This window comes from Lepisosteus oculatus, chromosome 3 (assembly GCF_040954835.1).
Source record: "Lepisosteus oculatus isolate fLepOcu1 chromosome 3, fLepOcu1.hap2, whole genome shotgun sequence".
Classification (NCBI taxonomy): Eukaryota; Metazoa; Chordata; class Actinopteri; order Semionotiformes; family Lepisosteidae; genus Lepisosteus; species Lepisosteus oculatus.
Window position 1 is genome coordinate 9,215,622 of NC_090698.1, and position 19,805 is coordinate 9,235,426.

Sequence of the window (19,805 nt, forward strand, 5' to 3'; positions counted from 1 at the left end):
TATGAAAACGTGCTTTTTAAAGCAGAGGTCACTGCCAGAGCTCTGTCTTTCTCTACTTCAGTGCCTGCGACCCAGCAGCAGGAATGGCCAGCTCTGCTGACACTCTGGAAACTTCAGAGTTTCATTCTTTCATTGTGGTTTGAGCTCTTCCAACCATTATCCTGGTCAGACGTCCGGCCGGCCGGACAGACAGCGCACGAGGGAGGCCCGGCTGGGGGCTACGGAGGAAGGGTCCAGAGACACCAGCCCAGCCTGGCCAGCGGGTCTGTGGGAGCTGGCAGCAAAGAGGAGGCCGCAGGGAAAGACCAGGAGGGAACATGCAAACTCCACGCAGATAGATACCTGAGGGTGGTACTGAAACACAGTGGAATCTGGAGCAGTAAGGCAGCAGCCGTAACCGGCCACGTCACTGAGTGAGAATGACCTGGTTGAGCAAGAAGACCTTAAGAGTTAAAAGCTCGTGTCTTATTGCCAGGAGGCTCCTGGTTCAAGATCCTGACCCCGATATATCTGTGTGCCCTCTCTGAGCCCTGTCCTTTGGCTGAGACTATTTTAGACCGAGAACAGACAGTGTTTGTTCACCCTGGGGGGGAGTCAGGGACAAGCCTCCATCTGTTGTCAGTTGTTATTCAAGCTGATAGCCCGGGGGCTCCTTCCAGAAATAGCTAGGGGTCGAATAGCATGAGCAGAAATAGCGCGGGTCTCATCAGCCTGGAGAACCCTGATTTACCGGGGTCTTCACGGCAGGGGTGGTCACCCTCGCTTTATCTGAGGAAATTCAACTTGGCTTTCCTCGTCTCCGCGCCTTTGTAAACGGTCAGCAGTCGAGCCCCTCGCCCTCACAGAGAAGAACGGTCGAGACGCTACCTTGGATAATTCAGGTGGGGAGCTGCGTCAGCATGCTTTGGCCGCAAAGGATACTCAGCCGCTTTTGTCCTGCACCGGCAGCGCCGTGGCTAGTAGCGGAAATAGGAGCCACACTTCTGTCGACGTCCCTTAACACACATTAGCCACTAGATGTCGCGGGTGGGTCGATGATACACCTGCCGCCCCTTCTCACAAAGCCGCAGACTCCCCGACCCGGGGATCGATCCACCGACGTGTATTTCTCAAATGCACAGCAATACAGCGTGCAGCAGTAACTGCTGGCAATGAAACGTCTTCTTCCGCGAGCTCACCCGGGGGAGATCAAAATTTTAAAAAGGCTACATAATAACAGTGCAATAAAAACAGAACTCAATATAAACAGAACTGCGACGTTTCCGGGGTGTATGCAATACATTATGTCCAAGGAGTGCAATATGCAGTCTGCCAAACACAATGGAAAACTGCATGTCCATGTAACCTGAACGTTTAACAAGGACCATTAGGGTGGTTGCTGAAGGTGACTGACGCTTGGCTGTTTAGCAGTCTTATTGCCTGGAGGTAGAAGCTGTTCCATAATCTGTTAGTCTTTGACTGAATCCTTCGATACTGTTTACTGGACAGTAGGAGAGAAAACAGTCTGTGACTGGGATGACTGGGTTCCTTGAGAATGGACCTGGCCTTCCTCAGACATCTAGCTGAGTAGATCTCCTGGATGTTTGGTAGCTCACAGCTGGTGATGACTTCACCACCCTCTGCAGTACTTTGCGATCCCGGGCGGAGCAGCTCCCATACCAGGCAGTGATGCAGCCAGTCAGGATGCTCTCCATAGTGCACCTGTAGAAGTTGGCCTGGATAGGTGATGGCATGCCAAACTTCTTTAGCCTGCGGAGAAAGAACAGGCGCTGCCGTGCTGTCTTGACCAGGGTGTTGGTGTGGTGGGTCCAGGTTAAGTCCTCTGTGATGTTAACACCCAGGAACTTTAAACTGCTGACTCTCTCCACTGAAGTCCCATTGATGCAGATAGGTGTGTGACCTCCTCCCTGATGTTTCATATAATCAAACTAGACTCCTGCTGGAGGGCATAGTGTTGTCTGGGCCTAGTTCGTTCCACCCTGAGCAGACAATTAAGAAGAGTTAACCTAAATACTTTAATGTGATTTCTAAAGGTCTTTTACTGTTAATTCTGGAAAACATTCACTTTATTAAAGGTATGGTTACCTGTGAAACATTAGAAGCCTAGTTGGAAGTATGAAACAAATTGTATAATTAGACCTCAGGTGGAACAAAGACCAGAAGACAGTGGGTCAGGGTCCTGGAGGAATGCTCTCTTCAAAGCAGCAGCAGCTTTAGAGCTGAGACGGGATGTTTAATTGTTTACATTAATGAGCTAAGCTGGAATGAAATACTGCAGACACACTGACCCTCCCCCCAGGACCAGGACTGGACACCTTGCAGACACACTGACCCCCCCAGGACCGGGACTGGACACCCTGCAGAGACACTGAACCCCCCAGGACTGGACACCCTGCAGACACACTGACCCCCCCAGGACCAGGACTGGACACCCTGCAGACACACTGACCCTCCCCCCAGGACCAGGACTGGACACCCTGCAGACACACTGACCCCCCCCCAGGACCAGGACTGGACACACTGTAGACACACTGACCCCCCAGGACTGGACACCCTGCAGACACACTGAACCCCCAGGATGGACGGTCAGTCAAAAGGTTTTCCATCCAGCTGAGCTCTTCACAACCTGGTTCAACTCATTACTGGCTTAACTGGACCAGTTTTGACAGCGTCTCCCAGCTCTCCAGCTGCTGCTCCTTGGAAGAGACCCTGCAGGTACTGCAGCCCTCCGGGGCCAAGACTGGGGGCCCCCTGTCTTGGCTGTTTCGCTCTTTCCTCCTCAGAGCACGTCGATGTTCACTCCAGGTGCAGATCTGTGTTCCAGCCTGGACACTCACCAGTCCGTATCACCACTGTTTCACGAGAGGATTAAAGTGGCTGATCAGGATCTAACCCTGCACCTGAACACAGTATATTCAAGTTTTTTTTTCCATATAGCAAATATATTTTAGTGATATTTATCCAACAGCTTCCATTTTGCAAACAATTATTGTTTCACTTGTGTGTTTTCAGGTAGAGGCCTGGCTGAACTGGGGCCACTTAATAACTCTAGGTCAGAGCCATCCAGTCCCGGTCCTGGAGGGGTCAGTGTGTCTGCAGTCTCTCCAGGTCTCTTTAAAGCAGGGCTGTCCAGTCTGGGTCTTGGAGGGGTCAGTGTGTCTGCAGTGTCTCCTGGTCTCTTTAAAGCAGGGCTGTCCAGTCCTGGTCCTGGAGGGGTCAGTGTGTCTGCAGTCTCTCCAGGTCTCTTTAAAGCAGGGCTGTCCAGTCCTGGTCCTGGAAGGGTCAGTGTGTCTGCAGTCTCTCCTGGTCTTTTTAAAGCAGGGCTGTCCAGTCCTTGTCCTGGAGGGGTCAGTGTGTCTGCAGTCTCTCCTGGTCTTTTTAAAGCAGGGCTGTCCAGTCCTGGTCCTGGAGGGGTCAGTGTGTCTGCAGTCTCTCCTGGTCTCTTTAAAGCAGGGCTGTCCAAGCCTGTATTTCTGAAGGTTTCCAGGTCAAGTCAGAACAGCTGTAAGAAGCTATTAAATTGCTGCCAATACGCTCATATTGTGCTGTTTGAGTTCATTAAGAGTTGAAATCATGCAGACACACTGACCCCCCCCCCCCCAGGACCGGGACTGGACACCCCTGCTCTAAGTCAGTGGACAAATAAAACATTTTTGCGTTTGGTGCATCGTTAGTTTTAAGCCGTAATCATGGTGCATAAGAGGTAATTTTACCACTAGCGATGGAGACCCCCAATTGACCCTGCCCTGATCCGATTTCTGAACACAAGCCAAGAGAGTCTGGGCAGATACTCGGCGGTCTTAGGACCCAGAGGGGAGGCAGCCTCCTTTTGCAGAGCTCGGCTCGCTCGTCCAATGAAAAGCGCTCGCTGCACCCCGCGCGCCCGGTCGCAACCCCGAACCCCAAACCAGTAAAATCACCCCGACACGACCGCCACCACCCCCCGACACTCGCTCACACAGGCTCGCGACAGTGACACGGAGGAAAGGGCTCGAAACCCCCTCCTCCCACGCCGCGAGGCAGCAGTGCACAACCCACACTATTTCTAAAAGACGAAACGTATAAACGAGTTTTTTAAATAAATTATAAGGCAAGACATATAGCATCCTCAAGTCTGCGAATTTAGAGTTAAAGCAATTTATGCACGTTTTTTTTTTAATAAATACGTTTTGATTTATGTTTTAAAACGTTGGCCAGGCGCTGCTTGACCTAGGAGCTCTGAGGCGTTCGCGTAGAGCGGGGGGCTTCTCTCCTGGAACAGTTTGTTCTCTTAAAGCCCGTCAGACGAGCCGTTTAAGCACCAAGTGCTGCACCCGAGGCCATGATCACTTGTGTTTAAACAGTATCTAGACAGAATTATCAGGGTGAATTTGCGATACGAAGAAAAGTCTGAAAGCAAGTTCCCAAACAACTTCTGAATCGATGTTTTTAAACGGTCAATACGCTAGACGGATGATTTTAAACTCCTGCAAGTATTAGTTTCTGTGAGGGAAGAAGTAAAGGTTTATTCCACGCAGAAAACACGCAAGCGAGAAGTGTTTTCCTAAAACTAAAAAAAAAACGTAGTTTAAAGGCTATGGTGAAACGCTCGTATATCGGAGAAGGGGAATGTGCTGAAAACTATTGAGTAACGCGCGTGTGCTGCTACTCAGCAATTTTTTTAAAAAAAAAACAACATGTGTGTTTGGGAAGATAACAAAGAGCTGGAACTTTTTTTTCCCCCGTGTGTGTCGTGTTGTGTAAACGAAAATATTATCACCCCAGATCTTTGAGGGTTTACAGTTTGCACAACAAGCTTGCAAATACACGTGTCAGCATCGCCCCCCCTCCTCCTCTCTCCTCCCCGCCTCTCCTCTCCACCCTCTCCGTGTGTTTTCAGTAGGTGGACCTATTAACTTCTGGGCTCGCTGGACTGGACTGAACGGCACAGCGCGCTACCAACGCGGTGCCTATGCGGGCTGTCTCTCTTCGACACAGCGACATGTCTGGAGCACAACTTCACAACAGCACGGGAGGGAGGGACCGGCGGGCTCGGAGCGGCTGAAGTAGCAGAGTAAGACTTCACAGCACAGCGAGCGCTCCTGCCTAGCATGTGGGTGAACGCGCGCCCGTGTGGATGGTCCGGAGCGGCCTTTTAAAAAATTAAAAGGCGAACAATCTCTGCCTTAAAAAAAAGGAAAGAAAACAAGCAGATCGCAGCTGGAGGCAGAAAGAGAGAGAGAGTGTGTGTAGCAGCCTCTTCAACGGGATTGACTGCAAACACGGGGCGAGGAGAAGAAGAGAAAAAACAGGACAAGCAGGGAAACGCCGATGGAGAACCAATCTCCCGAACCGTATTACGAGGACGTGAGAAAATGCGGCTATCTCCGGAAACAGAAATCCATGCACAAGCGCTACTTCGTGCTCCGAGCGGCCTCGGAGCGCGGTCCGGCCCGCTTGGAGTACTACGAGAACGAGAAGAAATTCCGGGGCAAGACCGCCAACCCCAAAAAAGTCTTGAACCTGGAGACGTGCTTCAATATCAACAAGAGAGCCGACGCCAAGAACAAGCACTTGATCGTGGTGTACACGCGGGAGGAGAGTTTCTCCATAGCGGCGGAGAGCGAGGCGGACCAGGGCGACTGGTACCAGGCCATGGTCGAGCTGCAGTGCAAGAGTAAGCGAGCCGCTGGTCGGCGTGTCTTTGGCGGCGACAGTTCTGCGGCGCGCCGCAGTGAAACGCGAGACGAGCTCCCTTGCATGTGTTAACGCGTGCGACGCCGGTAGCCGAAGCGCCGGTCGTGCAGAGTTGTGCAGAGGGGCGATTCTGAAAGGATTTGCTCGAAGATCGCGCACACGCCTGCAGGAGAGTTACAAGGATTCTGTATTTTTAGCTGCCCACAACGTAGACGCGTGTGTGTGTGTTATTTTGTCGCGACAGAACGCATGCATATGCTGTCAGGATGGGACCTCCTGTGTATTACATAACAAGGGCAAAAACACCACCCCCACCCCGGAGAGTGGGGAGAGTGTTGGGCTATGTGCGTTGCCCGGGTCGTGTGGTAATGGGGAGGGGGATGACAAAACCGCACAGTTGTAGTTGACGCGGTGTCCACTGCAGTCTGGGAGAGTCGGTGCATGTTGTGCATATTGAAGCGTGTGCAGTGTGTGCAAGCGAGCCTACGGCGTGTGCATTGTAACCTTAAGTAGGGGCACTCGGTCTGGGAGCGACCGGCTCTGCTGCCGGTGCCTTTGCGTGCTTCTGACGGGAAAACACCCTCGGCCCCGCGTGTGGACGTGCGGTCGGGGGCTGTACGGGTCTCACTAAGCCGGCGGGGGCTAGCAGGATCTGGCTTGTACACCTCACATGCTGACGGGCCGTTTTGGTGTTCAGGGTGCAGACCCAGTGCGAACGCTGTCTGATCTGCGGTCTCGTTTTCACTCCCGTGTTCAGCTCTGTGCGCGGCCGTGCATGGGCGACACAGCCCGGACGAAAAGGCGCAGTTTTTTCGGGGGCAGAGCGTGCCCGGTCTCGGTCGGTCGCCGGAGGCCTCAGGGCGAGAAAGCCGGAGCGCAGAAGCTGCGCAAGCTCCCGGAGATCGTGATGAAAAGAAAACAGCCGCCTTTATCAAAGCGTCTCCCCTCTCCTCACCTCGCCCAGTACCCAGAACATTTCAACAACAACAACAACGACGACTTCCACACCTCCGAGCCGGGAGCGGGGGGGGCAAATCGTGGAAGTGTTGAGGGGACCCAAGCAGAGCGAGGGGGGGAGCGGCACGCAAAAAATACCCGAAACACGGAGCCCCCACGTATATAACACGCAAAGCGTTCGTGGGAAGCCAATTCGGAAAAGAGTGTTTATTTTAAAGACCTGGGGGGTCCCCAAATTCGATTGGCATGCGTGACATCTGGATAGCACCCTCAGTCTCTTTGCATCGGAGGGGGGGTGGCAGGAGGGAGTGAATGAGGGGGCATTTGGAGACGCTCACAGTACTCTGGTGTCCCAGAGGTCTCACAGCTGTGAGCAGTGAGACATGTGAGCAGAACAGTGTTCTTGGGGGAGTCCTGTTTTGACTGTGTGTGTGTGTGAGGGACTGTTCACAGAGTGGCCCTGCAGCGGTCGGGGGGAACAGCTGAAGAGGCAGCTGTTGGGGGTGTTGGCGAGCCTGCTGCTGGCACCCCAGTGTCTCCTGGGAGGTGATAAGTCAGACTGACCGTTGAGTAGCACCGTATCTCATCACGCTTGGTTCAGGGGCTTCTGGGAAGCTTGGCCCCGGTGTGCGTGTGTGTGCCCTGTGACGGACTGGCGTCCTGTCCAGGGTGTACCCCGCCCTGCGCTCGTTGCTTTCCGGGATAGACTCCGCACTCCTGTACTGGATCAAGGGGTTAGGAACGGGGATGAATATCGGCAGGTACCCGGGTGGCTGGAGCTGTGGAGGGCGGTGCTCCCAGGACAGACTGAGCCTCTAGTTCAGGACATGTCTCTGCTGTTTGAGGACGGTGGGTTAATGGAAGGAGGGTCCCACCACTGGGGTGACCACATTTCCCCAGGATGAAAACCGAACAAGGGATAAGGGTTAGAGATCTTGGTGGATGGTTGATCAGTGACTGAAGCTGTGTGTCTATAAAGCTGATTAATCCTCAGAAACGGGAGCCGCCGCCTTTGTTTTCTCATCCATATGGATCTTTGTGGTTTGCTGCTTTCTTCCTGGCAGACAGAACTCCCCCCCAAAAAAAAACCTCAGACACCCCAGCACAGCCATCCTTTTGGTTTAGTGGAAAAAAAGTAGAGGGACTTGCGGTATCGGCTCAGTTCTGCAAACAGAAACTCCGATGCCCTTCGAAATACAACAGCGCTGGAGAACCTGAGGTTGTGACAGACACGGCACGGAAACCAGCACACAAACCTCTATTCACCATGACTTTCCCATGCTTAAGAAAGCCGGACGTCATCAATCGTAGTAGTCAGCAGATGGCTGTAAAGATATTAAATAGGCCACATTTTCCCCTTGAACAAGACGTTGACTCCGGTATGAGCTGTGGACTCTGTCTCCTTCACCAGGCAGCTGACTTCAGTATTAAACTCGGGTTCTGTCCCCGTAACTATAGTGACCTTAACCCGGCTGCAGACTCTGGATCTTTCCTCTCGGGGGGTTGTCTGGCCGCGCTGTGCAAACCCCCTTGTGCTGCAGAAGCACTCCTGGGGAAGAGGCGCCCGGGGTGTGTGTGTGTGTGTGTGTGTGTGTGTGTGTGTGTGTGTGTGTGTGTGTGTGTGTGTGTGTGTGTGTGTGTGTGTTGTGTGAGGGGGCCGGAGCAGATCGGAGGGGTTGACTGCAGAGGTGCTCGTTCTTCTGACCCGGTCAGGGCGTGGAAGCGAATGATTCCGCTGGGGTGGGGGGGGTCCGATGTGTTTGGTCTGATCTGGTTCGCTGGATCTTGGGTCCCCCCCCCCACCACTCTTGTTGTACTGCTTATCCAGAGTCCCCGAATCTGTCTGCAGAAGTGGGAGGTGCTGGATTTCACAGCCCTTTCTGCAGTGGGAGCAGGGGGGAGGGGGAGGGGTCAACGTGAGTTAAGCTCCAGGTCCGCGGGCGACGCCTGCCTCCGGGACGGCCCGAAGCCGCCCACCTGTCTCTTATCGCGGGGGGCCCGATAAGATCTCCCAGGCGCAGCAGTCCGAGCCGCCTCGGGTTTGGCGCGAGTGGCAGAACCAGCTTGGCGAGAGATTTTGCGCTGAAGGGAGTAGAACAGGTTTCGCCTTTTAGAGGGTTATACAAAAAAAATACAGCCAGTTGACATCCCTGAATTTTCCCCCAAAAGGCAGTGTTATGTGCCGTGAGACACTCCTGGAGGAGAGTGACCGCTGTGAAAGTGTTTTATAGTATTATTTATTTCTGATCCAGAGTTTATACTGCAGCGCTGTATCCGTATTGCAGCCTTTGACTGAAATCCTCAAGCTTGCTGTCTTGGAAGTACTTCTTTAGTTTTAGTATTAAGGGCTTTAGGTTTTTCCATGTTGCTTAATGCATTATGGCTGGAGGCCTTGGAACAGGTCAGAATAACCTGAGGAAGGTTACAAACGAGAAGTAACAACAGCATTGCAGGGCGGCTTGTTCCAGACCCCCACCCCTCTTGCAGTAAAGAAATTAAGTGCCACCTTTTCTTAGTTCATCTCCTGTTGTTTTGTTGCGTTTGTCCCCTTTCTGCCTCTTCTTTTTCCGTCAGGAGCGTATCTAGGGAATGGCTCTTCCCAGTTCTGTGCTGTACAGGTGGAGCACGAAAAGGAGACGGAGTCTGTTGTGTAAACCCTTGAATGTTGTTTGTGTGCGGCTTTCATTTCTCCTCAATCTCAAATTAAGACACCTTCTGCATGTTGAGTTTAGTAAAAGCACAGTTTCTCCTTTTTTGCTGGATCTTTCGGGATCCGAAGCAAAGCTCAATGCCCCGATCACAGGATGTGGAAGAGGTCTGTCTCGGTGGGGTGGAGAACTCGGGAGAGGAACGGTTGTGGCTGCAGCGATTTCCACCAAAAATCAGAAAATCAAATCTGCCTCTTGTTCCCCCTTCCTTCTTTCCCTGCAGAATGTCTTTTTGCCTTTGTCTGTGGTGTGAGGTTGTCAGCCATGGCAGTGTGAACAGGGGGATTCCACTCCACAGGTTCTGGGATTATTCCGAGTCCTTCTGTGCCGGTTGTGCTGATAGTTCTGGGTGTGCCAGGCATGCTAGGGGTGTCGGGTGTGGTGGGTGGGTGTGCCAGGTGTACCGGGCTTGTTGGTTGTGCCAGGTGTACTGGGTGTGCTGGGCACGCCAGCGGCAGGCATGTCTAGCCGAGTGCTGCACTGCGGAAGGGAGGAGTTGCGGTTGATTAATTGCTCAAGACTCTTTCCTGCAACTTCCGGGACGCCTGTGACATCAATGAGAGACGTTCTAGAGGAGCTGTAACGCTCCTGTCTGGTGCTGAGGAGCTTCCCTCTTCTTTACACAAAGGGTTGCGGGAGTCTGGAGCAAGCTGCCCAGCTGTGTTGTTGGAGCCGATATCCTGGTTTCTTTCAAGAAACAACTGGATGAGCTCCTAAGATCAGTTATCCAGCATTTGTGACCTTTTTTATGATGCAGGAGGGTGTCACACTCAGTCAGGAAAGAAAGGTACAGCCAGTGACTGCAAACGGGATGACAGAAAATGAAAAAATGCAATCAAAGGAGTGTCTCGGTTTGTGCCTAATAAATAGTTTGTCCTGCAGGGTAGCAGAGAAGGTGGAAGGTGGTATGACAATCACAGACTTTTTAACAAGCCTGTTGCTTCTCTGATTCAGAAAAATGCATGTTCTCAATAAGGTGATTTTCCTTAGTGTGTGTTTGTGGGTGTGACATTGTAAGGGGTGTCTTTTAAGGACCTCTTTATTAAAACCTCATGAGAGCCTGTCCTGTTGAGCTTTTAGGCCTGATTGAAGGGAGACTTTGATCAACATGTATTTTCCAGATTGGACAGTGCCCTATACAGTAATAAGGGGCTGTGCTTCTGGGGGTTTGATCATTCATGAAAGATCAGATTTAGGTTTTAATAGATCTAAAATGCCCACTTTATCCCCCTTGGGTTGTTCTTTTGGTTTTTGCACAACTGTCTCCTGCGTCAGCTCCAGCCCTTCAGCTCGTGTGCAGAAGGCTCCGGGACGCCCCTCTCTAATGGGTGCCTGACAGAACATGGTTTTATTATTGCTGATGAGTCTCTGTCGCTCATCTCTCACGGTACCCATCCTTGTCTGCCTTTATCTTGGATTTTCTCTCTCTTTTCTTTGACCCATCCAGATTCACAGAGCTTTATTGGCGTGACCAGTGAATTACAGTGTTGCTCATGCAATAGCAATTACTGAACGGTTACAAGCCTTCGGGACAATGACATAATGTTATTATGAGACAGGCGCACTGTCTGTGGCTCAAGCTGTGACAGGAGATCACACACTGGGCTGCAGCTGTGTTGAGGTTCCTCCCACTGTAGGACTGGAAGCTGTTCTGATTCTGGCAGTTGTGTATTTCTTGCAGTGCAGTAGGACGTGCATCTCCATCTCTGCCTCTACTTGCAGGCAGCTCTCTGGGCAGCCAGGTCTTTCCACATCCAGGCTGTGGTCACTGAGTCTTGTCCTCTCTGGACAGCCAGGTCTGCCTGTGTCCAGGCTGCGTCACTGAGCCTGTCCTCTCTGGACAGCCAGGTCTGCCGGTGTCCAGTTTCTTTATCCAGGTTGTGGTCACTGAGCCTGTCCTCTCTGGACAGCCAGGTCTGCCAGTGTCCAGTTTCTTAATCCAGGTTGTGGTCACTGGCCTATCCTCTCTGGGCAGCCAGGTCTGCCTGTGCACAGTTTCTATGGCCAGGTTGTGGTCACTGAGCCTGTCCTCTCTGGACAGCCAGGTCTGCCTGTGTCCAGTTTCTTAATCCAGGTTGTGGTCACTGGCCTATCCTGTCTGGACAGCCAGGTCCAGAGCAGACCTTAGTACATAAGACCAGGCCATATGAGTCCCTCTGTCCAGCCCTGAGCCGTAGCTGCTCTTTTTGATATGCTTTTGTTAGTAAAAAAGGGTTTTTACATGCCAAAGTCTTGGGTGAGATAAAGACACTTGTCTCTTAACACATTGTTTCATCTCACGCCCTTCCGGGCAAAGACGAAGTCCGCAGGTATTTCTCCCGTGTTTTACATTACAAATTAGGCGGCGGTCCTTCGTGCTGTTTATGCTGCTGGAAGCCCGGAGGCCGGCAGAAGAAACTGCTCACCTTTTACAGCTGGGAGCTGAGTGTCAGTTGAGCTCGGCGCTGCCAGCTGGCTCCAGGCCAGCCAGACTTGGTGTGCTGGGCAGGGGCTTACGCATTGCCTCCAAATTGAAATGAATTAATGCATCACTGGAGCAGAATGAGATCAATTGATTTGTTCTCTTTTTGCCCACTAGAGCTTTGTCCAATCAGATGGTATGAGCAGTTGATCTGTATTACTGACTTCCTGCATAGAGCCTTTGGAATAAAAATACGGCACTGTGTGAGAAGGGTCTGTTCGGATATTGGGGTGTTGCGTGCACAGGGCCGGTGGGAATAGAGGGGTCCTGTGTGCACAGGGTGTGTTTGAATATTGGGTCACTGTGTGTGCAGTGTCCGGGTGTATAATGGGGTGCTCTATGTGCACTTTGTCTGTGTGAAAGTTTGGGGAGCTGTGCATGCATGGTCTATGTGAAAATTGGGGTGCTGTGTGAACAGCGTCTGTTTAAAAAATGGGGTGCAGTGTGTGCCTGGCTGTTTTAAAACTGGGGAGTTGTGTGCACCAAGCCCGTAACAGTATTGTGGCGCAGGGTTGGTGTAAATTACATATTCATTCTGAGCACTGTGTCAATCAGCAGAGTGCAAAAGCAAATAAATCATGTGAGCAAATGCAGGATCAACACAATGAAAACCCCAGGGGATTTCTTGACGTTCTGGACAGCCAGTGTAGTGAAACAAAGCTCCACTCTGGATCAGGGACGCAGAGTCCCAAGCTGTAGCACGACCCTCGGAGGCTGGGAGCGGCGTACGAGGAGGGAATCCGTGTTTGACACAGGCCCAATCGCAATAAATGGTCGATCTGACTGCCAGGATCCCTTGTTTGGCATTTATGGGAAGCTGTACACAGCACAATTATTGCCCCAATAAAAATTCCACCGATAATCCTGCTGAGAAATGCAATTTTGCTGACAAATGTATTTGTTGTTGCATCTAAAAGGCTCTCTCAAGTCTGATGTCCTGTGTAGGCTGGCTCTCCACCTTGTTTCCAATGAGCTTCTGTTCAACAAAGACCTTTATTTAATTGATAGTTTTGCTTTTCCATAGAATAGCAAAGCCTTTCTAAGCCCGCTGTCTTTGGCAGTTCTGCTGTGACTGATGTTACATGACGTAAATGAGGATCACTGCAGAGGTTGTTGTTGAGGGGCGTTGTGTTCGATTGATCTTCGTCATCTGACTGTCAGCAGCATGCTGCTGGCCTGAGGTGCTGTGGAATTAGGGGAAATGGCTTCGGCATCCTTCCTTGCAAAGTCCATTCTTCTTTGCGTACCGTGTTCTGAAATTGCGGAAGGGGATGGAGGACAGTACTTGCACTTCCTGTCCAGTTGGCGTAACCTGTGCGACTTCAAAAAGCATCCCCCTGGACATCAGCTCTGCCGCATGCAGTAAGCAGACATGTGGATTGCATGTCAGCTCCTCCTAATTAAGCAACTGTTGGGTCCAATTAAGTCCTGGAATTAAGCAGAACTGGAATGAAAACCGGGAGGCACTGTGGCTCTCCGGGATCGGAGTTGCTGGCCCATGGATGGAGCTGTACAGTGCAGTGAAGGCGTATCGGGATTTCCATGACTCCCAAGAGCTGTAGGGCATTTTTTTCTTCCCAGTCCATCCCTCACAATTCAATTAGCCTGTTTCATTAACTAGAAAAATTAAGCATGAGCGTGGCTGAAAAAAATAGTTTATACCTCAGGAGCATCGACTTTTAAAAATAAAAGACCGTGCAAGGAGCAAATTAAATAGCTGCTGACCTATTGCAGCTGATAATTAGATCAGCAGGGTTAATTGAGGAAGATAAGTTGGAACCAAAGCAGAGGATCCTGATGAAGACGGAATACGGAAGGGGGGCTGGATCCTGCTGTCTGCCTGCTGCACTGAATCGTGCTCCTTCTGGGTAGGAGCCCAGGTTTAGAGTCTCCGCAGTTCCCGGCTCCCGTCCTCGAGATTGGGGAATCTAGCAGGTGTTCTGTAAATCTTCCAGCAACGGAAGTCTGTGGAAAAGGGATAAATTGGTCTGGTGAAGCCTTAATTGGATCACTTTAACTCTTCTCCGGTCTGCAGCGCTGTGGCAGCTGCCAGAGACCTGGAAAGCCGGCCGGATTCGAGATTGCATGGAGCGGGGTTGGGAATCCCTGGCCTGTGCAGTTCACCCAGTCCTGCTCCAGGAGCCCACCGGTTCCTTGTTGGGTTTTCCTACGAGCTGAGCTCTCATGACATCGCTGTGCCCTTAATTAACCACGTAATAGGATTAATTTGATTTTTTAAAATTGTTTTGAGCTCTTGAACATGAAGGAGGCTGTTAACTGCTATTTATTGGAAGGGTTTTAAAATCTCCAATAAAAAACAATTAAGTAATATGATGGACTGGGAAAAAAAACAGGACCTGATCTAGGAACCCCCACCCTACACACAGCCGATTGTAGCAGAACCTAAAGATTAGTGATAAGATTTTTTTATGGAGAGCCTTGGGGCGGAGGGGTGGCTCTGTGACTCAGGATCTGCGCCTGTGGCTGGAAGGTTGCCGGTTTGTATCCCACAGCCGGCAGAGGAATCCTACTCCGTTGGGACACTGAGCAAGACCCTTAACCCCAACTGTGTCAGGGGCGCTGTACAATGGCTGACCCTGCGCTCTGACCCTAAGCTTCTCTCCCTGTCTGTGTGTCTCATGGAGAGCAAGCTGGAGCATGCAAAAAGACAAATTCCTAATGTAAGAAATTGTATAGGACCAATAAAGTGATGTTATCTTCTCCTTTGTTTGTCACAGATGTCCAGCTTTTACATAATGCAAGCAAATCGCTGAGTGTTTTAGATTTGAGAAAACAAATGTAATTCCCAAAACAGTCAGGATGCGGGTCGGGTCTCAGATCCCCTGTTCCTGCTGGACAGCCAGAGGCCTCTCCTGTAAATCCGAGGCAGGAGGTCTGTGTGTTCACTGCCTCCTCAAGGCGCTCGTTTCAGTAATGATTATCGTTCGGGCTCCCCGCATTACAGCTGCAGACCGTGATGGTCGTCACTTCTCTCGGGGAACGGATTTGCAGGCCTTGGGTCAGGAGGGGGCTGGCCGGTCTCCTGTGCGTGCCGGGCCGCTGACCCACACAGGCGCGTTTTGCTGGCCACCAGCTGGTATTTAGAGGCACCTGGCTGCTGCGGGGAACGGGCACCCGCGTGCCGGTCTGTGTGTAGCCTGATCCGGCGTGTGACCGGATTGTCCGCGTTATCCTCGCTGCTCGGCCATCGGCCTGGCCTGCGTGTGCTGCACATGCCTTGAGCTTCAAGGAATGGTGTGCACTCTCCTGCTTGGAGACTTGTCGTTCAAGCCTTATTCCACGGACATGCGACGGGGAGGGGCGGATGTAACGCCTGTCCCTGCCATTGCCTGCTCACTGACAATGGGACTCTGATGTTCTGTCTGAAGGGCTGGGGCGCACAGAGGTTCTGAGACTCGCTCTGGGGGAGACACAGCTGGCCCTTGACCACTGAAGCCCCCGGCCTCCGCGGCTCCCTGCCCTCGGTGTCTGTATGCTTTCCTCCGCCTTCCTGTCTCCCCAGTCCCGCAGTGCCCTCTTGTTTTCACTGTTTCAAGCTGTTTTGTTAATTGAGTCAATAATTGCAAATTACCAAATTATGCAAATTACCGCTACATATGGTGTTGTTTCAACAGATTCGGGGGGAGGTCAAAATCTCACACATCTGCACTCCTACATGCTGTATAAATATGCACCTACAGCCCACAGCTCTCCGCTCATTTTTTTAAGCTCCTCTCCAGCTTCACCCATGTAGCTGCCTCCCTGGCTCATTCCTCTTAAGTCATAAGGATCTTCTGTCACAATCACACACACATGGTATATTGGACAGTTTTAAGAGACGTCACTTAACCTAGACAGCATGCCTGTGACCAGGGAGAAAAAAAACGTCTCACCAGGAGCCTGGCACAGCAACACGTCAAAGGGAAGAGCATGCAGACACCATCCAGAAGGTACCCCTGGCTGGGATTGAACCCAAGACTTCCAGGCTTGTGTTTAAAAAACAAAAAGAGTGCTGAGACAGGATTGGGAAGTGCCTGGCAGTAACTGAAAGGGTCAGGGAGCTCGATAGCCTGGGCAGCGGCAGAAGAGGAAGCAGTCTCCCAGCGTTCGGAGGCTCGCTTCCAGAACTGAAACGAGGCCAGAGTCCAAAGAGCACCAGCGCGGCGTGGGCGTGCTGGGAGATAACAGCTCGCCGATGTAGTCGGGAGCCAGAAAACCGCTCGAGTCCCTCAAGGCGAGCGGCTGGATTTGAAGTTTACCCTGAACTCCACAGGGAACCAGAGCGAGGAAGCCTGTGCGTTTCCGTTGTAGCCCAGACCTGAGCAGCCGATGTCCGAGCAGCCTGGAGAAGCCGAGGGCGGGTGGGTGGGTGTACAGCCCCCGTCAGCTCCTCTGCCCGAGACACAGTGGCTCAGGTGGCCACAAGGCTGAGGAGCTGCTGCGGTGTAGCGCAGGCAGGAGAAGAAACGGAAACGCAGAAAAACAGCAACAAAACAGAGAGGCAGGGTGGCACGGTACAGCGGTCTTGGCGTGTGAGGCTGGGCTCGGCCGAGCGGTTCTCCCCTCGTCGGGCCCTCAGAAGCCAACGGGGCATTCGGTTTGGTACAGGCATGTCGTTTCCGCCTGGGCGGGGTTGGCGTTGCGCACTGGCGAGGCCCCTCCGGTCCGGGCCGCCCCAGGCGAGCTCTGCGCTCCGATTATAGTTGCTCCCGATTCCTCCGGTCACATCCCACCTGCTCCCTCTCTCGGAGGAACAGGCAAAGGTTCATTCCCAGCTAAGAAGAACAGAGACGCATTGTTTCGGCTGTGGGGCTTCTTGACACCTTAAGAAGGCTCCACAGCCGAAACGTTGTGCCTTTTCCTTTCGGCTGGGAATAACCCTTTGCCTGTTCTTTTACAGCCTGCGCATGCTGACACAGCTCCCTGCTGGAACTTCTCCTCCCTCTGTCATCTGCCTTGTGTCAGCCTGCGCACTCCGAACCGCCGTGACTCTGCCCCACAGCCTGGTCGTTGCTTACATTCGTATGCCGGGTTCGGTGCTCGGAAACGCCGAAGCCGTTGGCTGGATGAGATGAAACAGCTTCCTGGACCAGTCCTGGAAAGCCCTGCTGGCTTTAATTCCAGCTGAGCCTGTTACTTAACCGATCCCTGAACGGAACTTGATTGCAACTTTTTCTTTTTTTTTTTATCTCTTCCAAACGTTGGAGATCTGAAGGTTATGTAACGCAGATTTAAGACACCAGACGCGTTTAGGTGACTGAAAACCGTTAAAGAGTTCAGCGTAATCCTATTATTTGGCCAATTTTGGGTTATTAGTTAATTATGTAACCGGGAGCCGCGGTCAGAGAAGGCAGGGCGTCCCAGTGGGCATGGCTTGTGGGTCACACTCTTTGTGGTGCTGGAAATCAGGAGATTGGAAAGAAAAGTTTTACACCATCCAGCAGTTTCTCCCGTTGGCCCCTGCCATCTTCATGTGCATTTAAAGGGGAAAAGTAATTGGAAATCCCTTTAAATTGGTCTAAATCGCAGCTGCTGGACACCAGATGGTCACTGCTGGCCAAGTGATAATGTACTGTTTGTCCTTCACTCCAGTAAAGGTGGCATAGAAACCCTGCTGTGTTGCAGCAACACAGCAAATCACGGGGCACAAAGTGGAGCACGCTCAAACACACCACTGCTGTGTGCATTAGCAGCACCAGAGTCTTATGTGATGTGTGTAGGGCCTGATGCAGACGATCACACCGAAGGCTTAGGTCCACACTGTGTCAGTTGTCTTAAGATATATAAACTTCTAATATGTTCTTATGGACATAAGTTTCCAAGATCTAGTATGTGGTTAGATTTTTTCTGAAGGCAAGAGTTTCGGGAGAATAGCTCATTTTACCATATAATTGTGTTTGAGGAATGCGCCCACCGCATGCTGTGAGATGGTGGGTCCTCTTTTCCCTGAATGTTTTCGATATGCCGTAACCAAGGCTTGAACAGAGAAGCCATTCTGGCTCCTACACACACAATAATAGTGATTTATAAAATGCAAGTTTCCTATTTCGTGCCTGGCTATTTTTACAGCCTGAACACAAGTCTAATCCTGTCCAAGAAGACTGTCCTCAATTTGTACATGTGCTGTAGTATACATATGGTTCTGATTGCCTGTTCTGCACACTCAATTCTGCTAAGAGAAATAATGCTTTTATTTACTTTTCCCTTATTAAAGAGTGCCTGGAGGCTGGCTCGGAGCTCTGAGAGTGCAGAGTCTGCATATAGGATCGGTTTTTCCAGTGTTTTCACATCTAGTTCCCAGATTTACCTCATTCATGGTAGCACTTTCCAGAGTGCGTGAAGTTTCGGATCAAAGGAGGAGGCTTAGAGATTGGAGATCACTGAGTCACTCTGCTGGCAAAGGTTCGGCAGCCAGTTTGATCCAGAGGATCTTCTCCGGGGGCTTCTTGAAGGGATCCCAGAGGAATCTGATTCAGCAACAGCCCGCCGTTCCACTCCCCCACCACCCTTTGTGTAAAGCAGCACTTTGTGCCCTCGGCTTTAAGTTCTCCCCCCTTGCCGTTTTTACTGTCAAAGCCAAAATCTGCCGGAGAAAATCTGCTGGGGTGACTTTTCTGGAAAGAAAAGGAAAGATGTGGGCTTCTGCCATCTTCAGATGCGTTTGAAGGGAAAAGTCATTGGAAATCCCTTTAAATTAGTCTAAATCGGAGCTGCAGGACACCAGATGGTCATCTCGGGCCAAAGGGAGATGATGGACTGTTTGTCCTTCCGTGGCCTGAGCATTCCTGCATGATGTCCACTCCCTGTCCTTTCTGCTGCAGGCCAGAGAGGCCTCTAACTTCCAGGCCTGCGGAAGAGCCGTACGATCGCGCAAGTGGCCTCTCCGCTGTGTAGTTTTTTTCCCACAAGAAGCCTGGGGGGAGATTCCAGTCTGTTTCGCGCTGGCTTGTGGCCGTCGTGACTTTGGGGGTGCGGGAGAGACAGATCTCGGCGTGGGCAGCGCGGTGCAGCTGTGGGGGGCCGAGGGGCGGTTTGCTGGCGTTTGGAATTGAGGATTTCTCCTATTCTCGGGCAGGGACAGCCGCGGTGCTTATTTCTGCTTGCGCCCGGCGTAACTGAGCCAGTTCAATGATCAGCTGACTTCGGCCGCCCTGGCGCTCTTGAGTGCAGCTGCGGCCGTCGTTTGGCTCTCTCGGTGGGGGGGGCTCGCTGATCGCGTTCGTTCAGTGACCTGACCTGGGCTCGACACCTGGGTCCCGAGAACGTTCCTTGCCCTTTCAAAAAGACTGGGCGCCCGAGGCCGCCGCCGATGGGGTGCCCGGAGCTCGGCGTGAGCTTCAAAATAAACAACCCAGAAGAGAAGTGAAAAAAACAAACAGTTTGGGATGTTTGGAGCCAAATCGGGCAGGAAAAAGCCCCTCCGCTCAGGAAGACCTGTCAGTTCTTGCCCATTCTTCCTTGCAGGAGAAGAAAGGCAGTGAGTTTCTGAAGAGTTGCAGACCACTCGTGCGAACAGGGGGCAGTTTTTGGCTCTTTTGTCTGCGGTGGGTGCTCTTATCACAGTAGAGGTCTGTTCCTCTCAAATTCAAGTTAATCACTTTATTAACCCTTTACAATTTCTTGCATTAGGAATTATCTTTTCACATACCCCAGCTTGCTCTCCATGAGACACACAGACAGGGAGAGAAGCTTGGGGTCAGAGTGCAGGGTCAGCCATTGTACGGCGCCCCTGGAGCAGTTGAGGTTAAGGGCCTTGCTCAGGAGCCCAACGGGGTAGGATTCCTCTGCCGGCTGCGGGATTTGAACTGGCAACCTTCCAGCTGCAGATCCTGAGCCAAGGAGCCACCACTCCGCCCCGGTTTATTGTCATTGTACTCGTACACAGGTATATGGTATAACGAAATGCTATTTAGCTAGCTCTCAGATGGTCAGTAGTACAAAAAAGAACAAAACAACAATCCAACAACAGGCCATGTGCAAAACAACATCAGTTGTGCAAAATC

General features: G+C 51.7%; 1 protein-coding gene across 1 annotated transcript in view; it reads left to right on the forward strand.

Moving 5' to 3' along the window:
- Positions 1-4,546: 4,546 nt before the first annotated feature.
- LOC102684310 (insulin receptor substrate 1) overlaps positions 4,547-19,805 on the forward strand; it is a 47,816-nt gene continuing 32,557 nt past the window's right edge. Inside the window, exon 1 of the mRNA XM_069186660.1 lies at positions 4,547-5,656. Within this exon, the coding sequence (XP_069042761.1) occupies positions 5,311-5,656 (346 nt within the window). The 5' untranslated portion in view covers positions 4,547-5,310. The remainder of the gene's footprint in view (positions 5,657-19,805) is intronic.